This window comes from Setaria italica, chromosome VII (assembly GCF_000263155.2).
Source record: "Setaria italica strain Yugu1 chromosome VII, Setaria_italica_v2.0, whole genome shotgun sequence".
NCBI classification, from domain to species: Eukaryota; Viridiplantae; Streptophyta; class Magnoliopsida; order Poales; family Poaceae; genus Setaria; species Setaria italica.
In genome coordinates this window covers 27,784,996-27,807,844 of record NC_028456.1, presented here as the reverse complement: position 1 = coordinate 27,807,844, position 22,849 = coordinate 27,784,996, and the positions used below count along the sequence as shown (strand labels likewise).

The 22,849-nt window shown below is 48.8% G+C and overlaps 3 protein-coding genes and 1 long non-coding RNA gene across 4 annotated transcripts; 2 read left to right on the top strand and 2 right to left on the bottom strand.

Moving 5' to 3' along the window:
- The first annotated feature begins 6,240 nt into the window (after positions 1-6,240).
- Positions 6,241-9,075, top strand: LOC101780749 (subtilisin-like protease SBT1.3). The gene has a single exon (XM_004976493.4). The coding sequence runs from the start codon at positions 6,512-6,514 to the stop codon at positions 8,843-8,845; it is 2,334 nt and encodes a 777-aa protein (XP_004976550.1). The 5' UTR covers positions 6,241-6,511; the 3' UTR covers positions 8,846-9,075.
- On the bottom strand, positions 8,983-13,667 carry LOC101781151 (copper chaperone for superoxide dismutase, chloroplastic). Its single transcript, XM_004976494.4, has 6 exons — positions 13,297-13,667; positions 13,169-13,192; positions 11,765-11,837; positions 11,524-11,658; positions 10,854-11,074; positions 8,983-9,372 (listed from the first exon to the last, which is right to left on the bottom strand). The coding sequence occupies exons 1-6, from the start codon at positions 13,534-13,536 to the stop codon at positions 9,136-9,138; spliced, it is 930 nt and encodes a 309-aa protein (XP_004976551.1). The 5' UTR covers positions 13,537-13,667; the 3' UTR covers positions 8,983-9,135.
- A 578-nt stretch (positions 13,668-14,245) lies between these two features.
- Positions 14,246-19,173, top strand: LOC111257841. Its single transcript, XR_002678400.1, has 2 exons — positions 14,246-14,970; positions 18,141-19,173. It is a non-coding gene; the product is annotated as an uncharacterized LOC111257841 (long non-coding RNA).
- Positions 19,174-19,307: 134 nt separating this feature from the next.
- On the bottom strand, positions 19,308-22,551 carry LOC101780348 (protein HOTHEAD). The gene is made up of 5 exons (XM_004976492.2): positions 22,413-22,551; positions 21,659-22,306; positions 21,172-21,599; positions 20,514-21,079; positions 19,308-20,354 (listed from the first exon to the last, which is right to left on the bottom strand). Exons 1-5 carry the CDS (start codon positions 22,495-22,497, stop codon positions 20,288-20,290), a joined length of 1,794 nt encoding a protein of 597 aa, XP_004976549.1. The 5' UTR covers positions 22,498-22,551; the 3' UTR covers positions 19,308-20,287.
- Positions 22,552-22,849: the final 298 nt, after the last annotated feature.

The following is a 22,849-nucleotide window of genomic DNA, read 5'->3' as shown; positions in this document are numbered from 1 at the left end:
ACGAAGATGATGGTGACAATGACAAATTTCTGAACCCTTCCAACACCATCAACATCATCTTTAGCGGCACACCGGGTACTACTACTAAGCGGTCCTAGAAGCTCGCTTTTCGAGAGATCATGTCCATTGAACCAGCAACACCAACGTTCCTCAAATGGTCCGAGGTGCCAATCACCTTCTCTAGGAAAGACCAATGGACTAGTTTCTCAGACCTAGGACGGTATCATCTTGTCCTGGGTCCTATAGCCGCTGGCTCCAGACTCACCAAAGTACTCATCGATGGTGGTAGCAGTCTCAATGTACTCTTCACCAAGGCATTGAGGAAGATGGGCCTCGACATCACTGACATGCTCACCCCAATGAACTCTCCGTTCTACGGGATTGTCCCACGCAACGCGGCTGTACCCCCTGGACAGGTGGTTTTGCCAGTTATCTTTGGGACCAAAGAACACTATCGGACAGTACATCCAGTTCAAGGTGGCAAACTTCAAAACTTCGTATCATGCCATCCTCGGAAGACCTGCATTGGTCAAATTTATGACCATCCCGCACTACGTATACCTAGTACTCAAGATGTCGGGACCCAAGGGAGTACTCTCCCTACGCGGAGACTTGAAGAGATCATACGACTGTGACACAAAAGCCGTGGAGTTAGCATCAACTACACAAGTGTCAAATTCAATGATGCAAGTTTTTGCCGCTTCCAAGAAACTATTCCCATCAGAACTCAAGATCCCAGAGAAAAAGTCGAGGGCAACCAAGATCAAGATGGAAAGTGAAGTAGACATCAAAACCATTGACCTTGACTGGTGATAGCTCCAAGATAGCCCTGATTGGCTCAGGGCTGGATCCTAGATAGAAAAGCACGCTCGTCAGCTTCCTCTGGGCCAATCGTGACATCTTCGCGTGGAAGCCATCGGATATGCCAGGGGTGCCCAGGGAGTTGATCAAAAACTCACTAAATGTGGATCCAAAAGCTACGCCAAAAAGATAACAACTACGACGATTCGCTCAAGATAGAAGGGAAGCAATAAAAAAAGAGCTAGCCAAACTACTCACGGCGGGCTTCATAAAAGAAGTCTATCATCCAGAGTGGCTTGACAATCCTGTCCTGGTGCGAAAGAAAAACAACAACGAGTGGAGGATGTGTGTCGACTACACGGACCTCAACAAAGTACTATCCAAAGGGGGCTCCCAAGGATTGATCTTGACATCGACTCGACAGCTGGATGTGCCCTACTCTGTTTCCTCGATTGCTACTCGAGGTATCACCAGATACCCCTCATGAAAGAAGACCAAATCAAGACTGTATTCATCACCCCATACAGAACTTTTTGCTACACTACAATGTCCTTCGGATTGAAGAATGTAGGCACTATCTATCAACGGGCAATCCAGGAGTGCTTCAAAAAGCAGCTACACCGCAATGTAGAGGCCTACGAGGACTACCTGGTCGTAAAGATCAGAAATCCTGACGACTTGATTGCGGATTTGGAAGAAACCTTCACAAGCTTGCGAGAATTCTGGTGGAAGCTTAATCCAACAAAGTGCATTTTTGGCGTACCCTTCGAAAAACTACTCGGGTTCATCATCAATCACCAAGGAATTCATCTCAAGGCTGACTAGATGCATGGCGGCCTCAACAGATTCATCTCAAGGTTTGGAGAACAGGGACTAACCTTATTCAAACTACTCAAGCGGGAAGAAAAATTGCAATGGACCGAGGAGGCAGATCAAGAGGGCAACAATTGAAGGACTTCCTATCAAAGCCATCAGTCCTCACGACGCCAAATCCTAATGAAGACTTGCTGCTTTACATCACCGCGACTACTAATGTCGTCGGTATGACGATCATGGTTGAAAGACCTGAGCCAGACCATGTATACAAAGTACAAAGGTCCGTCTGCTTCATCAGCGAGGTATTGTCACATTGTAAAGCCAGGTACCCGTCAGTCCAAAAACTGTTATACGCAATACTACTCATCTCGCGTAAGCTACGACACTACTTCTAGGAACACAACATATCTGTCATTACAGACTTCCCCTTAGAAGGAATTCTCCACAATCGGGATGCAACAGGAAGAATATCCAAATGGATGGTAGAACTTGAAGCATTGTCTCTGGAATTCATAAGTTATTTCGACTACAAGGAAGGACGTATGCGATGGGAAGACGTGTACCAGGAGGTTTGAGGATTGTTCCGCGACTGTTGGATCAGGATCTTCGTCAACTGAATCAGAAAGCATGTAAGGTAGATACACTCCATGAATGAACATCCAATCGCTACCGCACAAGCTTTGGAGGAAAAAGAACATAGACTCTACAATGGTGATGAGCCTAGATCTAGCGAAAAATAGCTTCTGGATGCATGATCATACGTGAAGAATGAACATTCAACCGCAACGGTCATCAGCAATCTGAACACGTCGCGCGAAAGGAGCGTAAACTCCTTCCGTCCAAATTTCTGTGTTCCAGATTTTTACTCGATAATATCGATAGTCGATGACAATAAAGTGTGACTCGACCAGAGAAGTTCATGGGCCTCCTGCCTAAGAAAATTTACGGCCCATGGATCAGAATTACGTAACCCATCCACGAGTCTCCCAAAGGCTTCTGCATTGGGCCGAGTACAGGCTTTGGTTGACGGGCCTTTTCATTGTCGTCCACCTAAAAAAACCCGCAGATCCTGACACGGCCCCGCCCGTCGTCGTCCTTCCCTGCTGCAGCGTTCGGCCTGTCGGCGGGGGCGAATCCTGTAGATCCTGCATTCCTGCGCCCACACGTCACGTGACAGCCGCGACACTGTGCACTGATAATTTTTTCAGGTACGTGTGGCGCGGGCCTGACTGATCATGGAGCGAAGCAAGGCGATCGCATTCAAGGCCGTGCGGCCAACCGGTGGCGTCGATTCAACTACCGTGTCAGAGGCGCGCGGCTACAGATGTCAGGCCGGTGGCCGGCCGTCTTGCATTGCATCCCCGCCTCCATACTAACCACGGCTGGAAGCGCGTTTAGTGATGTGATGCCACCATCTGACGTCGTGTTATGGGCACGGCACTTGTTAAAGTGTCTCGGCACGCATCAATAATGGAGAGTATGCTCTGGAAGATGAGAAGTTATCGCTTTTCAGTTTGTGAATTGTGTGCGCCTTTTGGCACGGTTGATCCAAGTGCAGTTACGTTGCAGCCCTACCTCACTGCCTCACTGCGCTGAGCGGCAGCTTTCCCTGCCCTTTGTCCTTGCTCCGATCGCAAGACCCCTCTTCTCTGCTCCCAGCCACAGCAACTCCACAGTAACTCGTAGGGCTAACGGTCACCGGGAGGCAGTAGCAGGATGCCAGTACCTTGTTACTTGTGGTGTTTCCTCTGGTCCCTATCATTCCCCAGAGATAGACGATGACAAGACAGCAGCGCATCCGAAGTATGGAATAATAGCGCTACTACTATTGGCCACTCGGCGTTCCCACGGATTAGGGCATTTCCTCTTGGCGTTTCCTCACGCCGTAATCCCCTGGGCTAACATCTTTTGGCTGCTGCTGCTGGTGCTAGCACAAGTGCACAACGCAAGACAACACCACGTGCCGCCTGCGCTGGAGACGAGACCATCGGCGTGCAGGGTGACAGGCAGAACCGCAGAGACGACGACGCGTACTGCGTACATAGCCCAAGCCGAGGGAAGCGTCCTCCCCCGGGAGGTGAACACCGGCTCCGACGCGCGAAAAGACGAGCTGAAAGCGAGCGCGCACGGGCACGGGTTCCCAGCCAGCACGTTGGCCGCACGGGCACGGCGTCCGGCCCCCGCTGCGTCGCTTGCCACGAGTACGCGCTCGTCACTTTTGTAACCAAACGGTGCTTCGGATGCTTTGTACGGGCCAGTTGACGTCGTCGTCCCCCGGGGGTGCCGCGGACCTCGAGGGATAAAAACGACCGCAACAAAGGGTTAGGGGTGTTGGATGCCGGTCGCGTTGTTTGCCCACTAATTCAATGATAACATTAATTGCGGAAACGAGAACTAATTCGCAATTTATTAAGTCTAATTAATTCATAATTAGCACAGGTTTACTGTAGCATCACATGAGCTAATCATAGACTAATTAGGTTTAATAGATTCATCTCACGAATTAACCCTCATTTATGCAATTAGTTTTATCATCAGACTATATTTAATACTTCTAATTAGTGTGCAAACATTCGATGTGACAGGGACTAAAATTTAGTTAGGGATATCCAAACACCCCCTCACATATTGGAGTTAAGAACGTCTCAGCATGTTCCTTTTCCATTCAACTTCTACTTTATTTTTTTCTCAATCCCTTTATCCTCCTCTCCCAGGAAGGGAAACTGCTCCTCTTCCTTTCCTCTCCCTTTCCTTCTATTTCTCTCCAACCGCACGATCTGATGTCTCCTTGATTTTCTGACCGCTCGATCGGCCCAATGCCCCTCACTTGCGCCGCCGGTTGCTACCGACTGCCCTTTGCTCCACGCCGGCGCCGGCCATCCCAGTCACCGCGCTTCGACGCCGGCCATCCAAGCTGCCCGGGCTTGCCAGTTTTCCACCGGCCAGGCCATATCTCTGTTCACTGACGCCGCCACTCAAACTAGTGTTACGTTCGCTTGAAAATAAGCACGTCTTGTTTGGTTACTGGCCAGATATTACCACGCCGCAGTTTAGACATACTAGTATAATTTTTGTTTTTTTGAAACGACTGGTATAATTTTTGTTGTTGTTTGATTCTCGCCACAACTTAGTCTGTGACCAGGTTACCATAATATTGGACAGTTAAAAATATACTTGAGGTGTGGCGAACAAATTGTTAGCCACACCGTAAAATTTTTTTGGCAAAGAGGCATGGCAATGTTTGGCCACCATCCAACACACTAGTAAATTGACTAATATTTACGATATATTACAAGAAAAATGCTATATTGCTCTGATGGTCAATGGGTGATGCACCACCTACATTCCGATGCTACGCTAGCTAGCTTGGCCCCTGCAGCTGCAAGAGACCGAGATCTGTCGCTGTGACACTTCTTGGCAAATCATTATCGATTGTCTACAGGAATACATTGCAAATATCAACTAAAATTTGAACGACTAAAATATATGCAGCATCAACCTGTATGTTAAATCATGGGTTTAAGGTCCTGAAGATGATTGCTCATAGATTTGTCAAGATCAGGATCGTGACATCGCCCTGCTAGGCCTATGTCCACACAAACAGGGACACACCCAGGGTGGCGGAACAGCGAAATAAATCCTCGTTCAAATAGTCAATCAGGTTCACAAACCGTCTGTTATGTCCCTGTTGTTCATGCGTTTCTTCAACTGTCTTCAGATCAGCTCATCCCTTAACTATTCCCCGTATCGTCAAATCAGGAGTTAATCCAACATTTTCATGCAACTTCAATGGGTCCCCCACGACAAGGCTAGAACTAGAAGGAAAGCTCAAGAATGCAGGCATTTCTCTGCAAGCAAAAGCAGAAGCAGAGCAGCGCCTTAGCTCCAAATTCCCGTATTCCTCGTACGATCCACACCCACATTTGATGCAAACGTACCCGCTGCCATTTAGCAACGTTCTTCACTTTTATTGGGTGCCAAAATTCCTATCACATCGAATGTTTAGATACTAATTAGAAGTATTAAATATATATTAATTACAAAATCAATTGCGCAGATGGAGGCTAATTTGCAAGACGAATATATTAAGCCTAATTACTCCATGATTTGGTAACATGATGCTACAATAAACATGTGCTAATGATGAATTAATTAGGCTTAATAAATTCGTTTCGCAAATTAACCTCCATATGTATAATTAATTTTATAATTAATTTATATTTAGTTCTCCTAATTGACCTGCAAATATTTGATGTGATATGAATTTTAGTCCGGACCGAATAAATGCCACCGTCAGTGCCGATCTTCGTCCCGTACGCTGCGTCACTGACGTTAACCGTAGTCCGTAGGTCAGTAGCAGAGTGATGATGTGCTAGCACATGAATTGTTTTCACGAACCCGAGCAACCGTCTACGGCCAACGAATCAATGCGATTCACCCCCCGTAAAAGCGGTAAGCGCCAAGTGCCGATGTGCAGTTCGGATCGGATCCACCGCTTCAATATTTTTTGTTCTTTCTCAAATCTAACCTTGCAGGAAGAAGCAGCAGAAGAACACAAGGGTCAATGGCCCGCATAAAATATCTCCAAGGGAAGGGAGTAATGGCGGAATGTCATGAGCTCACCTAACAACGGCTCTCGGAATTTACAAGCCCCACCGCACACCCGAGTGAATTCACTTCAATGAGGAGGGCGCCAGCAACCACCACCGTCTTTACCCTTCCTCCACTCGCCTCCACAGTCCACACCCCGCAGCTCGCTCGACTGTCATGGCATGCAAGCTAGGACACTGTTAGAGCAGCAGCATACTTAAAGGCAGGGCAGCAGGTTTCTCCACCTTGCTGTCCTGAAATTTCTTTCCATCCATCTCGGTCAGCTTCGGCTCGCCCATCCACCATGGGTTCCGGCAGCACGAGATGGAGGGCTCTGCCGCTGTGCCTAGCTCTTGCGGTGGCCCTGCAAGCATGCCTCTCGGCGTGCGCGCCGGCGCCCAAGACGTACATCGTCCAGATGGCGGCGTCTGAGATGCCGAGCTCGTTCGATTTCCACCACGAATGGTACGCCTCCACTGTGAAATCCGTGAGTTCTGTGCAGCTGGAAGGCGAGGAGGACGACCCGTTCGCGAGGATCGTCTACAACTACGAGACGGCGTTCCATGGCTTCGCGGCGAAGCTGGACGAGGACGAGGCCGAGCGGATGGCCGACGCGGACGGCGTGGTGGCCGTGCTCCCGGATACGGTCTTGCAGCTGCACACCACCAGGAGCCCCGACTTCCTGGGCATCAGCCCGGAGATCAGCAACAGCATCTGGTCCGCCGGGCTCGCCGACCACGACGTCGTCGTGGGCGTGCTCGACACTGGCATATGGCCCGAGAGCCCCAGCTTCAGCGACAAGGGGCTCGGCCCCGTGCCGGCCAAGTGGAAGGGCCTCTGCCAGACGGGGCGCGGCTTCACCACGGCCAGCTGCAACCGCAAGGTCATCGGCGCGCGCATCTTCTACAACGGCTACGAGGCCTCGTCTGGGCCCATCAACGAGACGACGGAGCTCAAGTCCCCGCGGGACCAGGACGGCCACGGCACGCACACGGCGGCCACCGCCGCGGGCGCGCCCGTGCCGGACGCCAACCTCTTCGGCTACGCCAGCGGCGTCGCCCGAGGCATGGCGCCCCGTGCCCGCGTCGCGGCGTACAAGGTGTGCTGGGCGGGCGGCTGCTTCAGCTCCGACATCCTGGCGGCCGTCGACCGCGCCGTGGCGGACGGCGTCGACGTGCTCTCCATCTCGCTCGGCGGCGGCTCCTCCCCCTACTACCGCGACAGCCTGGCCATCGCGTCGTTCGGCGCCATGCAGATGGGCGTGTTCGTCGCCTGCTCGGGCGGCAACGCCGGGCCGGACCCCATAAGCCTCACCAACCTGTCGCCCTGGATAACCACGGTGGGCGCGAGCACCATGGACCGAGACTTCCCGGCCACGGTGACGCTCGGCAATGGCGCGAACATCACCGGCGTTTCGCTCTACAAAGGCCGCCAAAATCTCTCATCCAAGGAGCAGTACCCGTTGGTGTACATGGGCGGCAACTCGAGCATCCCAGACCCCATGTCTCTGTGCCTGGAGGGGACACTGAAGCCGCACGAAGTCGCCGGAAAGATAGTGATATGCGACCGCGGCATTAGTCCTCGGGTGCAGAAGGGTCAAGTTGTCAAGAACGCCGGTGGCGTGGGCATGATACTCGCCAACACTCCGGCGAACGGCGAGGAGCTTGTCGCCGACAGCCACCTGCTGCCTGCAGTGGCCGTTGGGGAGTCCGAAGGCGTCGCCGCCAAGAAGTACAGCAAAGCTGCCCCAAAACCAACCGCGACGCTCAGCTTCGACGGGACAAAGCTCGGGATCCGCCCGTCGCCGGTGGTCGCCGCGTTCTCGTCCCGGGGACCCAACTTCCTGACCCTGGAGATCCTCAAGCCGGATGTCATCGCGCCCGGCGTGAACATCCTGGCGGCATGGAGCGGCGACGCCAGCCCGTCGAGCTTGTCCACCGACCGCCGCCGCGTCGGGTTCAACATCCTCTCCGGGACGTCCATGTCGTGCCCGCACGTCGCCGGCGTGGCCGCGCTGATCAAGGCCAGCCACCCGGACTGGAGCCCCGCGAAGATCAAGTCGGCGTTGATGACCACCGCCTACGTCCACGACAACACGTACCGGTCGCTGAAGGACGCGGCCACCGGCAGGGCGTCCACGCCGTTCGATCACGGGGCCGGGCACATACACCCGCTGCGCGCTCTCAACCCTGGCCTGGTCTACGACATCGGCCAGGACGACTACCTGGAGTTCCTCTGCGTGGAGAACCTGACGCCGATGCAGCTCAGGGCCTTCACCAAGAACTCGAGCAGGACATGCAAGCACACCTTCACCTCGCCGGGTGACCTGAACTACCCGGCCATCTCCGCTGTCTTCGCCGAGCAGCCGTCTGCGGCGCTGACGGTACGCCGCACCGCGACGAACGTCGGACCTCCGACTTCGACATACCATGTGAAGGTATCGGAGTTCAAAGGCGCCAACATTGTCGTCGAACCGAGCACCCTGCACTTCACAAGCTCGAACCAGAAGCTGACCTACAAGGTGACGATGACGACCAAGGCTGCGCAGAAGACGCCGGAGTTCGGGGCGCTGTCCTGGAGTGACGGCGTCCACATCGTCCGGAGCCCCCTCATCCTCACATGGCTGCCACCAATGTGAGCTTGGTTTGTCTACTGTGCATTTAGTCAAGCAATGGAGCAGCAACCTTCTGCGGCCAGGGTAATCAAGCCACATATCGGTTGTGTTTGTGTAGCAGCAACAGCAGCAAAACAGGAAGACCACTAACCGACGCAAAATACTGTCAAGCTCCAGTGAGAACAGGCTTTATTCCTCAACGTTGTATTCATGCTTATTCCAAATGTTCACTTGCTAGTTTGATTGTTTCTACATTAATGTGTGTACAACAACATATGCGAGCAAATAGTATGGAAAATTCGCTGGTAGCAGGTTTAGCTTGATTCCCAGATGGTGACACCATCACAGGTGCAGAGCTTCTTGTAGTTCTCTCCTACGCCGGCACTTCGTGCAATCACGGCTGCTGCAATGCCAGGGTCTGATCTGTCATCCGTTGCATATAGTGCGATCGAGCGGCCAATCAAGTCAACAACTCTCAATTTCTCTTTCGATCCTGAGAACTGGGCTTCTCCGTTCTCTCCAGCTTCTAGTGTTCCCAGGTCACCAAGAGCCTGTTCCAGGAAAGCATAAAATCAGAGGCGATTTGAACGGATTAACTTTCCTCTTTGAAACCATGTTCCTTCAAATAATGTTTTTATTTTCTCTCGTAAAACAACGGTACACCTGAATATCACGTTTTGATCAGGGTTCACATGGACATGTTTTCGCTGTTTGAGACCATGTCCTCCAGTTATCTGCCATTTTATTTCTCAAGAGCATTTTGAAAGACTGATCACTCAGCCAAAATACAGCACGATTTTTTGAAACATCTACAAACAATAACCAACGCTTTGTAAAATTTATGCTATGCAAATCTAGTGTAGTAGATGCAAGCAAAATTTATGCCATGCAAATCTAGTGTAGCAGATGCAAGCAATAAAAGACGGCCCACCATTGCAGTTGCTCCATTCCAAATCTGCTATGTTCTGACAACACATGTGATGCAGCAATGCAAAACAGAAACAGGCCAGGCCAGTGTCTTCCTCATATTTGCAGGAACTATTTGGTTTGGTGAATTTGGTAGACATATTTAAGACACAATGAATGCTTTGTAGTGAAGTAGATCGGTAGATCACGGGGGAACTGGCGAACTGCAGAGGAAACATGAATAACAAATCTAGTGGAGGTAAATTACTATGGTTGGTTATTGCATAAATAGTGACCACATAGAAATATCATGGCTCATGGGGTCATGGTTACAAGTGCGAGAATATGTTTAAGGGGTGTTTGTTTCTTTAGTCTCTCCTAAAATTTCTGTCACATCGAATGTTTAGATACTAATTAGGAGTATTAAATATAGACTAATTACAAAACCAATTGCACAGATGGAGACTAATTTGCGAGACGAATCTATTAAGCCTAATTAGTTCATGATTTGACAATGTGATGCTACAGTAAACATGTGCTAATGATGGATTAATTAGGCTTAATAGATTCGTCTCGTGAATTAGCCTCCATCTATGTAATTAGTTTTATAATTAGCTCATATTTAGTCGTCCTAATTAGCCTCCGAATATTCGATGTGACATGAATTTTAGGAGGTCCTAAAGATCCAAACACTCCCTAAGTCTCCGTAAGTATATGCTTCAAACCATAAAAACAAGCTAACCTATTCAATTCATATTTATGCAACAATGACCAATGTATATAGGCCACAAGGGGCTGTAAATGAAACAGACATGAGATTTTGTGAGATAGTAGCAGGTCACTACAACAATTGTGACAGACTATTACACGCATCGCCAGCATCGGATGCAACTCTGATAGAGCATGTAATGCAGGGTACAAAGAAATCTAAAAGATAAACCATCCGCTCTGAAGTTGCTTGCCTTTGTAGTATTAAGGTATTATATCATGATAAAGATAAAATGATTATATGAAGCTAAATTTCTCATTCTAAATAAATCAAAACATAAGAGAATTTCTTTGCCTCTGAAACACTGACATGCTATCATTTCAAGTGTTCTTATGATTTCAAGTGAAAGAATATTACCTTATCGGATACATAACCTGGTGGATTATATACTTTGCCAGTGCTTTCTGCCCCTCTTGTCAAATCCCCAAACTCATTTATTGACCATCCATGTTTACCAGGTGATAAACCACTAAAGGTGGCTTCAACTCTAGCCAAATCCATGTTAACTTGGGCCAGACGAACAACACCGAATACAACCGGCCCTTTAAACTCAGCTACAGCAGCAGAAACTAAAAAATCTGCAATGTTAGGAGCACAGAATTAGCCCTCATTATACAAAATCATGCAGCACATTAGCAAAATAGAACAAGCAAGCAATCTGAAGACAGTTCTTCACAGTATGTGCCAATTAAAAGCTGGTGCTCCATCAAACAATTAAATGAGCTCAATAAGACCTGGCGCAGCTTACAGACATTTCATCATCAAGGACATAACGACTAGAGTAGCATCTTAAAGATCCTCACAAATTCGATGCATCTCCCAATATGAAAGAGAGGACACATGCACAATGGACAATTAAAGCCCAGAGCTACAAAATTCTAAATGTCACACCATTGATCTCTACACTTACAATAATGAACAACAAATTCAATATCACATGATTTGAGGACAAATAGCAGAAAATATCCAAGCTAATCTGAAAGAATGTTGATAAAAACACATGCTGAATATATAAACTAACACAAACCATTTGGGTTCCCTTGGCCAATCAGACGTGCGTCTCGGCCTGTTTGATGCAGGGCGTCTAACATCGTCTTCACTGGAAGATCCCCAAGAACCCTAACGACTTGGTTAGGCAAGTCCACTTCGATGTTTCTTATTCCTGTAGCAAAAGGCAATCTTCATAAACCATACAGAAATGGTTGGCAGAGAAAGTATGCTCAAAGTTTCTTCCAATCAATAGAGAATTAACTAATATGGCCTCATACCTTCAAGTGTTTGCAGCTTATTTTTCACAGCTGTCACGCAGCCCTCACATTTCATGTCCACCATGAATTCCGTCTTCAGATCATATAAGGCACAATATTAATAAATAACTATTTCCATCAAGAAATTAAAAAATACCTCAAGAAAATGTTTCTGTTAAATAGCATGCAAAGAAACAAAAGCCACAATAGTCTGTTGAGCCAGAAAGACTACAGGTTGCCTACTTCATAAAACTAAAAATAGGGTAGAATGTTGCAGCCTTGTCTTTCTTAATTGCATTCAAGTTAAATCTAAAGTACATTAGAACTCGAAATTATTCAAGACAATGCTAAAATCCACTCCTGAAAAAGGTCTAACTCATGGAGTTCACAAAGCATCCCCATATCAAGAAATTCCTATCCTACCTTTAACACATGTACTTCTTTTCAGAATGGAACGAACACATTTTGGGGTAGGCTTTAGAACTACAGAAACTAGTTCCTGAGTTACTAATCTAATACTATGATGACGTCACCCTTTCACACGAGAGCTTAGGTTGCTAGGAGGAAATTACAATGTCTTTTAGTGATCAGCACTAAGTAATGGCTCTTTATGAATATGACAGAGCATCTCAAGCAATTTAGAACTGATACGTTGTGCCTTTTGAATAGTTTATCAAATGTCTGATCAAAATACAAGCATTTGGATGAATCATGCTGCCCACCATCTTAACCTTCATACTCAAATTTTGTCCTCTCCCTCTATAGCCCATACAAGTCATGTAAAGCAACTTATCCGTTCTAATTGTCCTAATATATACTTCATATTAAAACTGATCCTCCCTCTCTAAGGAACAATCTGAATTTATCTGAAGATGGGATGGTGGCTCCTCCCAACCCTACCATTAATCCCATATCCTGGGTTTAGTTATCCCCTTGAAGGTATCTTCTAGCAACAGGGATAAATGAAATGAAAGGTAGATTCACTACTGCTGCAATACATCTAATATCATGATGCGGCATGGCGACAAACATGACCTTTAGCACAACATCTGCAGGTGCATCCAAACTGCACTGATGCAAACGGATCTTGTAAATAGCTAGATCAGATGGTGGCCCTAATACCCGCTAGCAGGTTACCAGCTGCACTGATGCAAACTAATATACTCGCTAACTACAGTCAGAATAACTATCTAGTCAGCCAATTAGACCACCTAGAGCAATCAGACAATTGAACATATTACTCTAGCACTCAACCAAGTGGCCAGCTATTTAAACCTAGACTGATAATTCCTGGATTCAATTGCCCACTTCTCACCAATTCAACCCAGTATCTAATCCTGAAAAACAAATTGGGGCTGTCGCAAGCCCAACCCAAGTATCGTAGGTCAAAAACGAAATGGTCTAGTCAAGTCAGGGTGCACCTACCGTGAGCTCCGGAAGCGCCGACTCCTGCAACGGCAACACACCAAAACACCACACAAAAGGTCAGACAAGCCGCAGAGCTCAGGCGAGGCGAGCAAATTACTGGCGACGACGCGAGTAAGCGGCCAAACCTTATCGGGCGCCGATAGATCGGCCGTGGCCGCGGCGGCGGCGGCGGCCATCGGAGGCACGGCGTTGGGCGCGCGCCCGGAGGTCGAGGAGGTGGAGGCGGCGGCGGAGAGGAAGGAGGCAGGCAGAGGGAAGCGGAGCTTGGAGGTGGAGGGGGCGGAGGAGGAGGATAGGGCGTAGGCCGCGGCTGCTACTGCGGGCACGGCGGAGGCGGCGGCGAAGGCCCGGAGGAAGCCCACCATCCCTGCGCTGCGTTGCGCCCCTAGCTTTTTGTAGCCTCTTCCGGTATCTTCTGCTTCCCGCGGCGGTGTGCGTGGGGTTGGTTGGATGGGAAATCTGGGTCGGTTGACTAGTGATGCTTCAAAGTTTTCATTCTGAACTTGAACTTGGCTGCTGTTTCCCTTTCAGCTTTCAGAAAGGTTACGGTTGTTTGTTGTCTCGAGCGGCCTCGAGAAACATCGTCATCGGCAGCGTAGTAGCCTGACAATCCAGCCACGGCCCAGTATAAGGCCCATTTGTTTGTGTTGGTTCAAGGCTTGCATGGTCCTAAGATACACATGCCTGCATAGGCAGGCTCTGATACAGAGGACCTACGTGTCAGCAGCCTCCATAACTGGGTCCAGTGTCCAGTCCGGCAGCCGTCCGGCGACCTCGCCGACGACCCCGCCCCTTCGCCGCCCCACCCCGCCCAGCCGTCTTCCGTCTTCCCCTACTACTATGACATCGTCACCACCACCATGACCGGCCGCCGCTACGGCCTACAGGCTACAGAGGTCCGCCCCTTCTCCGTTCTCTTCCGCCGATCCAACGCCGTTCCTCTTCCTCCCCCAACGTCTCCTCTTACATCACCTTCGTGGCCTTGTCCATCCTCGCCTACTGTGCGTAGCTAGGTAGGAGGAGGGGTAATGGTGTTCTCTGCTTATTTACAGGGCACGGGATTCTTGGTGACGGGCCAGCTAAAGTTGCCGGCGGCGAGCGCACGGCCGGCCTCCCTGGGAGCTCCGTCGCCGGCCCTGAATTTTTGCAAAAAACCGCGAGTTTGGATCGCGAGTATTAATCGCGATCCAAATATATCTATATACCCCCCTGGTTTGGATCGCGATTATCGATCGCGATCCAAACTAAGGGTGTATTTGCATATATTCGGATCTAAATATTTTCCGATAACCGCCTAGTTTTCTAAACTTATAAATAATGCCCCCTGGTTTGGTTCTCTTCACCTCGTCCGTCCGCTCCTCCAGCGCTCACGCCGCCGGCCACCTCCGCCTTCCGGACTCCCCTCCCCCGCTACCGAATCACCGGATTCGTGGCCGGCTCCCAGACGAAGAGGAGAAAATCTCCGTCCGGCATTGGGCGGCGAGACCTGCAAAAGGAAGCTTGTATTTTCTTTGGATGAACAGCACCCGCCGTCCCGAGCCAGGGCCCACCTCGCCGGCAACGAAGAAGGAGACAACCGGCCAAATCAACAACGCGCGAGGACACGCGAGCTGAAAGATTGCCATGCGCGGCGCATTCTTTGAGAAATTGCAGCTTCGGCCTGTAAATTTCCATGGCTTTTTGGGGGACTTGACTTCGTTGTGATCTCTGCAGGGAGGCATACATGTTCTAGCTGACAGACTGAATAATCACACTCGATCAACATTGTCCTGACTCCTGACTGCTTGTCCCCAGATTTGGTGAGCATCCCTTTTAATCTTTTGAACAAAAAGTTCGTGTTTTGAAATGAGATATAATGAATTGCTTCTCAGAACTTGACCAAAAGCAGTAGTCCCTTTTCCCTTAGGACACGAGCACCAAGTGGCTGGGGGATTGGGATGAGCGCAACAAATAGGGAAATTCAGGTTGAAATGGAATTTTGACAGCACTTTACGCAAGCCAAGTATCCATCTGAGCTCTAATTAAGCCATGATATTACTCCCTCCGGCCATAAATATATAACGTTTTGGATTAGTTAGCTCAGTCCTAAACGTCATATATTTATGGACGGAGGTAGTATTAGTTATTATGGATAAAAACAAATCTCTCTCTCTCTCTATCTATCTATTGAGTGTATACTTTTAAAAAGATATAAGTCTAAAGACCCCGTCTATCTGGGGTAAAACCATTGACAAATGATTCATTTTGAACCATGGAAATTGTTGCCTCAATGTCATCCATTATTCTGGTAACGATCACATATGGTGAGAAAGGTAGTAGTACTGTTTGACATGGTTTTAACAAGTGACATCTTATCATCATCTTTTATTGCTATGTTTATAACTTGTGAGTAGTGACAACCAATCAAAACATGTACATATATACACCTATATATATAAGCTTCAAAATGACAGAATTAAGAACGCTTCCTCTTAGCAGCTGTAGTTTTCAGATCTTGAACCTCACAGGTATGGATATAGTCATAGTAGGGCGGTATTGGAGACCTCCATACTAGGCCTTCAAACCTCCCAGGAGGCTTAACACTTCCATACATCACACTTGCTAATGCTATTTTTGGAACCTCCTCTTGTGAAGAGCACTCATACTGATGGCAAACCACAATCTCTTCAGAAGTTCTAGCCATACTCCAAAAATGTGCAGGTTTATTTTGGTCCAGAGCATGAGATAGATGCTCACCAAATTTGGAGACGTGCCACTTATCGAGCCTTCTCAAAAAGGTCACAACCTTGCACCAAAAGTGGATGTCAAAGCTGTCCCTCAGCAAACAGATAGCGCACATTGCATGAAAGAAAGACCCTTTCATCATCCTGGGCTCCTGGCTATCTCCATGGCCATGTATGCCATCTTCGGGTGCATCATGGGATCCGTGCTTCCAAACACGAGTGTTTTGAAGAAGTACCAGTATGCTTCATGGGACATATATTTCAGTGTTACCGGCCTCGCCGTTCCAAGCTTTATGATCTTGTCAGAGCGGCTTGTTATTATGATTTTACTCCCACTTGTCATGCATCGTTTGGAAGCAGCATACAACTTCTTCCACTCATCTTCATTGAAGTCTCCAGCCACCTCAACAACAACTAGCATTCTTCCATATTTGCTCGACGTGGAATTTTGACATTTCTTCACACATCCTCCCCGCAAATAGGTTAACTTCTCAGCGTTGAAATCATGGTTGCTCAAGAACATGATTTCTGAAAAATGATCATGGACTCTTTCATCATTGCAAACATGTGCGACAAGGGTACTCTTGCCAACTTTGCTGGGGCCGACAACTGGCAGGACCTCCAATTCTTCAGCACCATTGGGTTGTGCTCGCAACAGGAAGCTCAGAACAAGCTCTGCTTCCATCTGGCGGCCGAACATGCACTTGCCCAGCAATATCTGCATGCTACAAGGCTGTCGGTACAGGTGAGGGTAGCTTTTTAAGAACAGAACCAGCTCTTTCACATCAATGATCATAGCGCTCAAACTGCCAAGGGCATCTTCTAGTTGTTCCAAAATCCGTGTCTTTCTCTTTGAAGAACATATCCCTTTCATAGAATTTACATTGGAGAGAGAAAGAATGACTCACAACCTGATCTTTGGCATCCTTCTCATCGTGAGATTGGTATCTGAAGGTGTCAAGTATGTAACAGCCTTGATACATGGCATCTCTCAGCATGTTCAGCTGCTGGACCATAGCTTGGTTTGTGATATGGCGTCCTGTGGCCTCGTCGATGATGACCTGTGCCCGAAGGAGAGCCCTTTGCATGCTGTCCTCCACATCCAGCACCTCTGGCTTGGAGCTTTTGCTGATGAAGAAATTTATGGATCTAGAGGCTAGTTCACCCAGGACTGCGGAAAGAAAAATCTCCATTAGGGAACTCTATCCTCAGGAAGATAACCCAGCTGGTGAAAGAGAGAACTATAAAAAGAGCTTTGGAGAAATAGCATGGGATGTCTGGAGATCAAGGATGTAAGAACGAGAGAGAAAGAAAGAAAGATATTATTACTAGTTCATGTTTAGAAAAGGTCGGTCCAATACAGTCCATGCACGAGAAGTTTTATCTTTGACCTTTGGGACTCCTTTTTTCATCCGATTCACAATTCGTCTCCATCATTGACAATGAATAGAACTACTAGCTGAGAAAGTACAAACGTTGACTCTCAGAAGCCTTTGCTTAGTCACAAACTTCTATTTCCTGGTTGATCTGTAAGCCGTATAAGCTCCTTATACCTTATGTAATGCTCAAACCCGTGTGTGCGTGCGCCCAATGATCAGCCCGTGTTGTAAACTCAATTTTCTTCTTAATAACAATATATGCAACTCTCCTGCATATTCACCAAAAAAAAGTTAAGCTGTCCAAGCCAAATGGTAATGAGTCTGGTGCACAAAGAAGTTCAGTAAAACATCAGAACCTGAGTTACCTGAAACATTGTTTTCGTTAACAGATAACAACTCTACATACTGTGAATTAAAGGTTTCAAATATTCAGTTACCGTCTCTGGAAATATCAAATAAGTGAGTTCCTGGACATCAACCCGATTCCATAATGCAACTTTACTTCTATATTTTTGTTGTACTGTATTTGTGAACCATACAAAATTTATGCTATTATAAAACTAATCCCTCCATTTGAAATTACAAGCCTAATTTCATTTCTTTAGAACTGAAAGTGTCAAGTATGAAAAAGCCTTGGTACATGGCTTCTCTCAGCATGTCCAGCTGTGGGTGCATAGTTTGATTTGTGATGTGTATGTTAGAGCATACCACAGCACCGAGATTGATAGATTTTTTGTGATTGTTATCCCTAGTTTCCACCTTATCACTTGGAGGCCTTTTTGCTATCTATGTCTTGTAACTACATAATCCCATTCTTGAAGCTCAGCAATACAACACTCTACATTACACCGGTTTCCTTCTTTATAGTGCAGGGCCAGCCAAGGCAGTCCTCCACATCCAGAGCCTGTGACTCCAAGGATAACGACTAATGTATTAAGAACAACAGTACATTTTCATCTCAGACAGATTACGTGTTCAAGTCATGCAATAGGTCAGTTTTTAAGTCCTATGTTTGATCTTTGGGGCTCCTTTCCCCTTCACCTGACTGTTCTGACTGACTTTTTTGTCCCTTGTAACACTAGAAGCTGAGAACATGTGGACCATGCAGCTGTTTGGGAAGCTTAAATTAATCAAAGAGAAATTAAAAACGACCAGACTACGATTTTACATAGCCTTATTATCTAGCAGGAAAGTATGGTATGTTTGAACATATACGCTAGGCAACTACAACGAGCTGAGGTGAAGCAACCATCTGTTCTGGACTCTGAATCTGACAGCACACCAAGTATCTGTACTGCTATAGTACAGAGGTACCTGCGTTTTCCTATACATCACCTCCAATTTCCGAGTATTTATTGTTAATTTGTGATGGACTTTTGATAATGAGCAACAGATATTCTTTGGTCGGATTCAAGCAGTCACCAGCTCTCTTGTGGCTTCTGAATACAATGAGAATGTTTACAAGTACCATATTTGGAGTTATGCTTCAGATTGGAGTCCAGAGTTTCAGACAATACGGTGCTAGAGTTCAGGGTATGGACACGCGCGAAATTCCTGGAGGTGGAAACGTGCAATGGGCCTGGCAACAAATTCTGAATAGCTTTGACCTTGTTGTCAAGACCCCAATGGAAGCAATCGAAGGTATACGGGTTATGATTTCTTTCATTTAGCTCATAGTATTTTGAGATGAGCATTGTTGGTTATGGTACTTGAGGAATGACAAGCTACATAGAATCAAGTTCAGTTGGTCACAAAATGAAAAGGAAACTTATTCCTTTTTGCATCATCTCCTTCAGCAAGCAATTTGGTTACAGGTTCAGGTAAAAATGTAACAAGAATGTAGAATTTTGATACTCACTTAATGGCATTCTAAATTGGCATGCCAATATTGCCAAATTAATGATTATGGTAACCTACTAGGTAACCATATTAGATCTTGACACTGAATCATGATCAATGGATGGTCGAAAACTAAGTGGTGACTGCTGTAAAAGTATTATGATTTCAGATTCCAAAGCAATGTCTTGTAGAAAAGATCTCAATGAGATTACTGAGCATACATGTACCTGATTCAGCATAAGAGTTTTACCAACAAAAATTCAGAGGTTAGCAAAAATAGATGGCACTGAGCTGCTGATGACCATTCTTCATCCATATAATAAAACTGTCCTTACGAGGTAGCACTAGCAGTAAACACTTTGTTAAAAGAAGCAGCAGTAAACCAAAAGGATCTAGTATCCAGATATTCTGAAAAGAGAAGGCCACAAAGGAAAAACAATCAACTTCTTTCAGCTGCTTGGACACAAATATGTAAACCCAGTAATTCAAAGCATTCGAACCTTTGCATCACCATTGGCAGGCATAACACCAAATTGCAGTGTAGCGGAAAACTTGAAACTACCACCAATGGTCCCTACTATCGTGAACCTTAAGCTCGGTCGTGTTACAGGGCAACTCTCCTTTGGCAGAGGATTGAACAGAACAGAGCTACAGCCTACAGCTTCACATGCTCTCCCTGCCAAGAAAGAGAAGCCCTGAAACTGGACAGCTTAGGAATTTCATTTCTTTGATCAGTTTTTTTTTCCTATTTCTTATCTTGGCATTGCTGTTCTCTATCTGTGAGCCTGCGGCATCGCAAGATTTATATAGGGAACATATCCTTGAGAAGGCATATGCGAGCTGGATTTTTCGAAGGGTTTTAAACCATGGATATCCTCTTGGCATCCAACATCTCCCTTTCCCTTTTGGCTCCATGGTTATGTCTCTCTAAAGTTCGTGTCCCACTATTGGATTCTCTTTCCCATTCAAGACTCTTCGTTGGCAATTGGCACTAGGCACAAGGCACTTACAGCCAGGGTTTCATTTTTCTTAGAGAAAAAGCTGGGTGAGTAGAATACATGATCTGAAGCTTAGATGCATGGTACAGTTCCGACAATATGCGCAACGTATCAGAGTCACACCATCAATACTGAACCCAGCATTACATACTACAATTCAAATACTTCATGATAGGATTACAATTTTGTCCCCTCTGAACCTTCAGCTTTCAATCTCTCACTTTGGATTTTGACGCCCATATACCTGTCAAGTTTTGAGACATAATCATTCACCGGAAGATTGGTAGGATTCGACCTAAGAACGCAATCTTGGAGACAGGATCAGCACCACTAGGGCCTGCCTTGAAAGTGCTCAAAGTGTGCCTTTAAAATATCACAGGTGTAAGTGCGAGGGAAGGTTTACCTGCCGAGCATCATGACGGTGGCCTGCGGGTTGGTTCCTGGCGAGGCGTTGAAAGTGGAGCCGTCGATGACACGAAGCGCGTCGACGCCGAGCACCCGGTATTCGGCGTCGACGACCCTTCCGACCTGGCAGCCGCCGTGGTAGTGCCAGATGGTCATGACAGTGTCCTTGCAGAACTGCTCCAGCGACGTGGAGTCGTTGTCGTGCCGGGGCAGCAGGTTCACCGGGAACCCAGTCGATATGTTGAGCAGCGTCTCCATGGAGAAGGAGGTGTACGTGAAATTCTCGAAGGCCTTGGACTGGATGACGCGCTCGATGACCGACAGGCCGGCCACGCAGCGGCGGAGGTCCTCGGGGTGCGAGAAGTAGTTGAACGTCACCGCCGGGTTGTCGTCGGGGTTGCGGTTGCGGAGCTCGAGGTGCCCCGTGGACAGCGGTCCAAGCACCTTCTCCAGGATGAAGCCGCCGCGGAGGACCGAGTCGTCGAGCTGCCTCATTGCCTCCACCGCGCGCGCGATGGCCTCCGGTGTGCGCTGCTTCGGGGGCACCGTGGCCAGCTGCCCCGTCTGCAAGAACAGCCGCAGTACTCCTCACAAAGCTGCAACTGCGTGCGGAATTCAGATCCATTCGCAAAGCATTGACGTGGCAAGAACCTTACCTGTGGAGAGAACATGCCGAAGTTGCGGTGCCGGTGCCGGTGCCGGTGCCGGTGCCGGTGGCGGCCAGAGGACACGAGCCCGACACCCCAGTTGGACCCGCTGGCGCCCTCGATGTAGCTCCCGACCTGGGTGATGCCGACGACCTGGATGAGCGAGATCTCGACCGGGGAAGGCGACGGCACGAAGATGGCGTTCATGGGGTTGTCGGACATCCCCTGCCCGACCTCAGGCTGGTCGTGGACGAGGGTGATGCCGAACGACCTCAGGTGACCGGCTGGGCCGACGCCGCTGAGCATCAGCAGCTGGGGGCTGCCCATGGCGCCCGCCGAGAGGATGATCTCGTTGCCGCGGCCCGCGTTGAGGTACGCCTTGTGCATCCGCCCCGCGGAGTCGTGGAACACCACGCCGCGCGCCACCGGCCGTCTCCCTGGCGCCAAATTTGGTGGCTGCGAGCATGTCCCCAAGCGTCGAAAAAGGGGTTCTGACCTCTGACATTGAACAGGATCTTGGCGACCCTGGCCCGGAGCAGCACGTCGATCCCGTCGGGGCGCGCGTACCTCAGCAGGTCCGCGGCCGTGTGCCGCCGCCCGTCGGCGTCGAAAATCGAGCCGCCGACCTTGGTCCCGTCGATGTGGTCGAACGTGAAGCCGTTGTCCGGCGCGATCCCGGACTCGAGCAGCCCGCTCTGCAGCGCGGCCTGCCAGGGCCCCAGCTCCGGCTGGAACGCCACCACGTCCTCCACCCACCGGTACGCCGCCTTGGCGGCGTCCAGGTCCCACCCAACATCCCGCACGTAGTTATCGCCGGCCCGCGTGTAGAAGCCGGCGTTGATGCAGCTGCCGCCGCCCAGCACCCGGGGGCGCGAGTTGATGACGCCGTCCTCGGACACGAACCGCTGCGCGGGGGAGCCCGGGGAGGTATCGGACAGCGTGTCCGCGAAGCGGGTCATGTCCCCGATGCGCTCGTCGTCGTAGGGAGAGCCGCCGCGCTCCAGCAGGAGCACGCGGGAGCGCTCCGACAGCGTGGCCGCCAGCGGGCACCCCGCCGTGCCGCCGCCCACGATGATGTAGTCGTAGTAGGACACGTTCGGCGCCCGACTCGCGTCCTTCATGAACGTGTAGTTCATGGCCCGTACTGTTGTGGTGCACGTATTAACGCATGCATCCAGCAATCAGATTAGTGTCATGGATTAAACACTACGAAATGCAGAAGAATCTAACGCAAGCAAGAAGATGATCACCTTGTGGCGAGCTGCACATCAGTGCAAAGAAGGTTGCGGCGATTAAGGTGATCAGTGTTGGTGCGAAGAGTTGATTGGCAGCCATTGTGGGGTGTAAGCTGCGACCGCCTGACCGGGCGCCTAAGATGATCTGCTTCTGATCAGGTAACTTTGTGTGGCCGACTGTGAGACGTTGCGTGCCTTTATACAAGTGAGCCGAGCTCAGAGTACTAGAAGATAATTGTTGCATGGGCTGGCGCTGAGACCTGGGCTGTTTGGTGGTTGGCTGTGGCTCTGCACTAGGGTGCCGGAGCAAGTACTACTGGGGCGATGCAAGTTGACCGTGCATCTTGTAAAGGTTGTGAGAGATTGGATTGGTCTCTTCGGCTTAACAACCTAATCTTGTAACCTAGTAACATGTAATCCACACACCTAGTAGGCTGGTACTCTCGAAACCA

Bases quoted from the DNA above. Each gene is read 5' to 3' on its own strand.
- LOC101780749 (XM_004976493.4), top strand. From the start codon at position 6,512: ATGGGTTCCGGCAGCACGAGATGGAGGGCTCTGCCGCTGTGCCTAGCT.
- LOC101781151 (XM_004976494.4), bottom strand. From the start codon at position 13,536: ATGGTGGGCTTCCTCCGGGCCTTCGCCGCCGCCTCCGCCGTGCCCGCA. The intron at 13,193-13,296 runs GTTTGGCCGCTT...TTGCCGTTGCAG, and splicing joins ATCTATCGGCGCCCGATAAG to GAGTCGGCGCTTCCGGAGCT. The intron at 9,373-10,853 runs GTAATATTCTTT...TTCCTGGAACAG, and splicing joins CAGGTTATGTATCCGATAAG to GCTCTTGGTGACCTGGGAAC.
- LOC101780348 (XM_004976492.2), bottom strand. From the start codon at position 22,497: ATGGCTGCCAATCAACTCTTCGCACCAACACTGATCACCTTAATCGCC. The intron at 22,307-22,412 runs GTGATCATCTTC...GCACCACAACAG, and splicing joins GATGTGCAGCTCGCCACAAG to TACGGGCCATGAACTACACG. The intron at 21,600-21,658 runs GTCAGAACCCCT...ATTTGGCGCCAG, and splicing joins GATCCTGTTCAATGTCAGAG to GGAGACGGCCGGTGGCGCGC.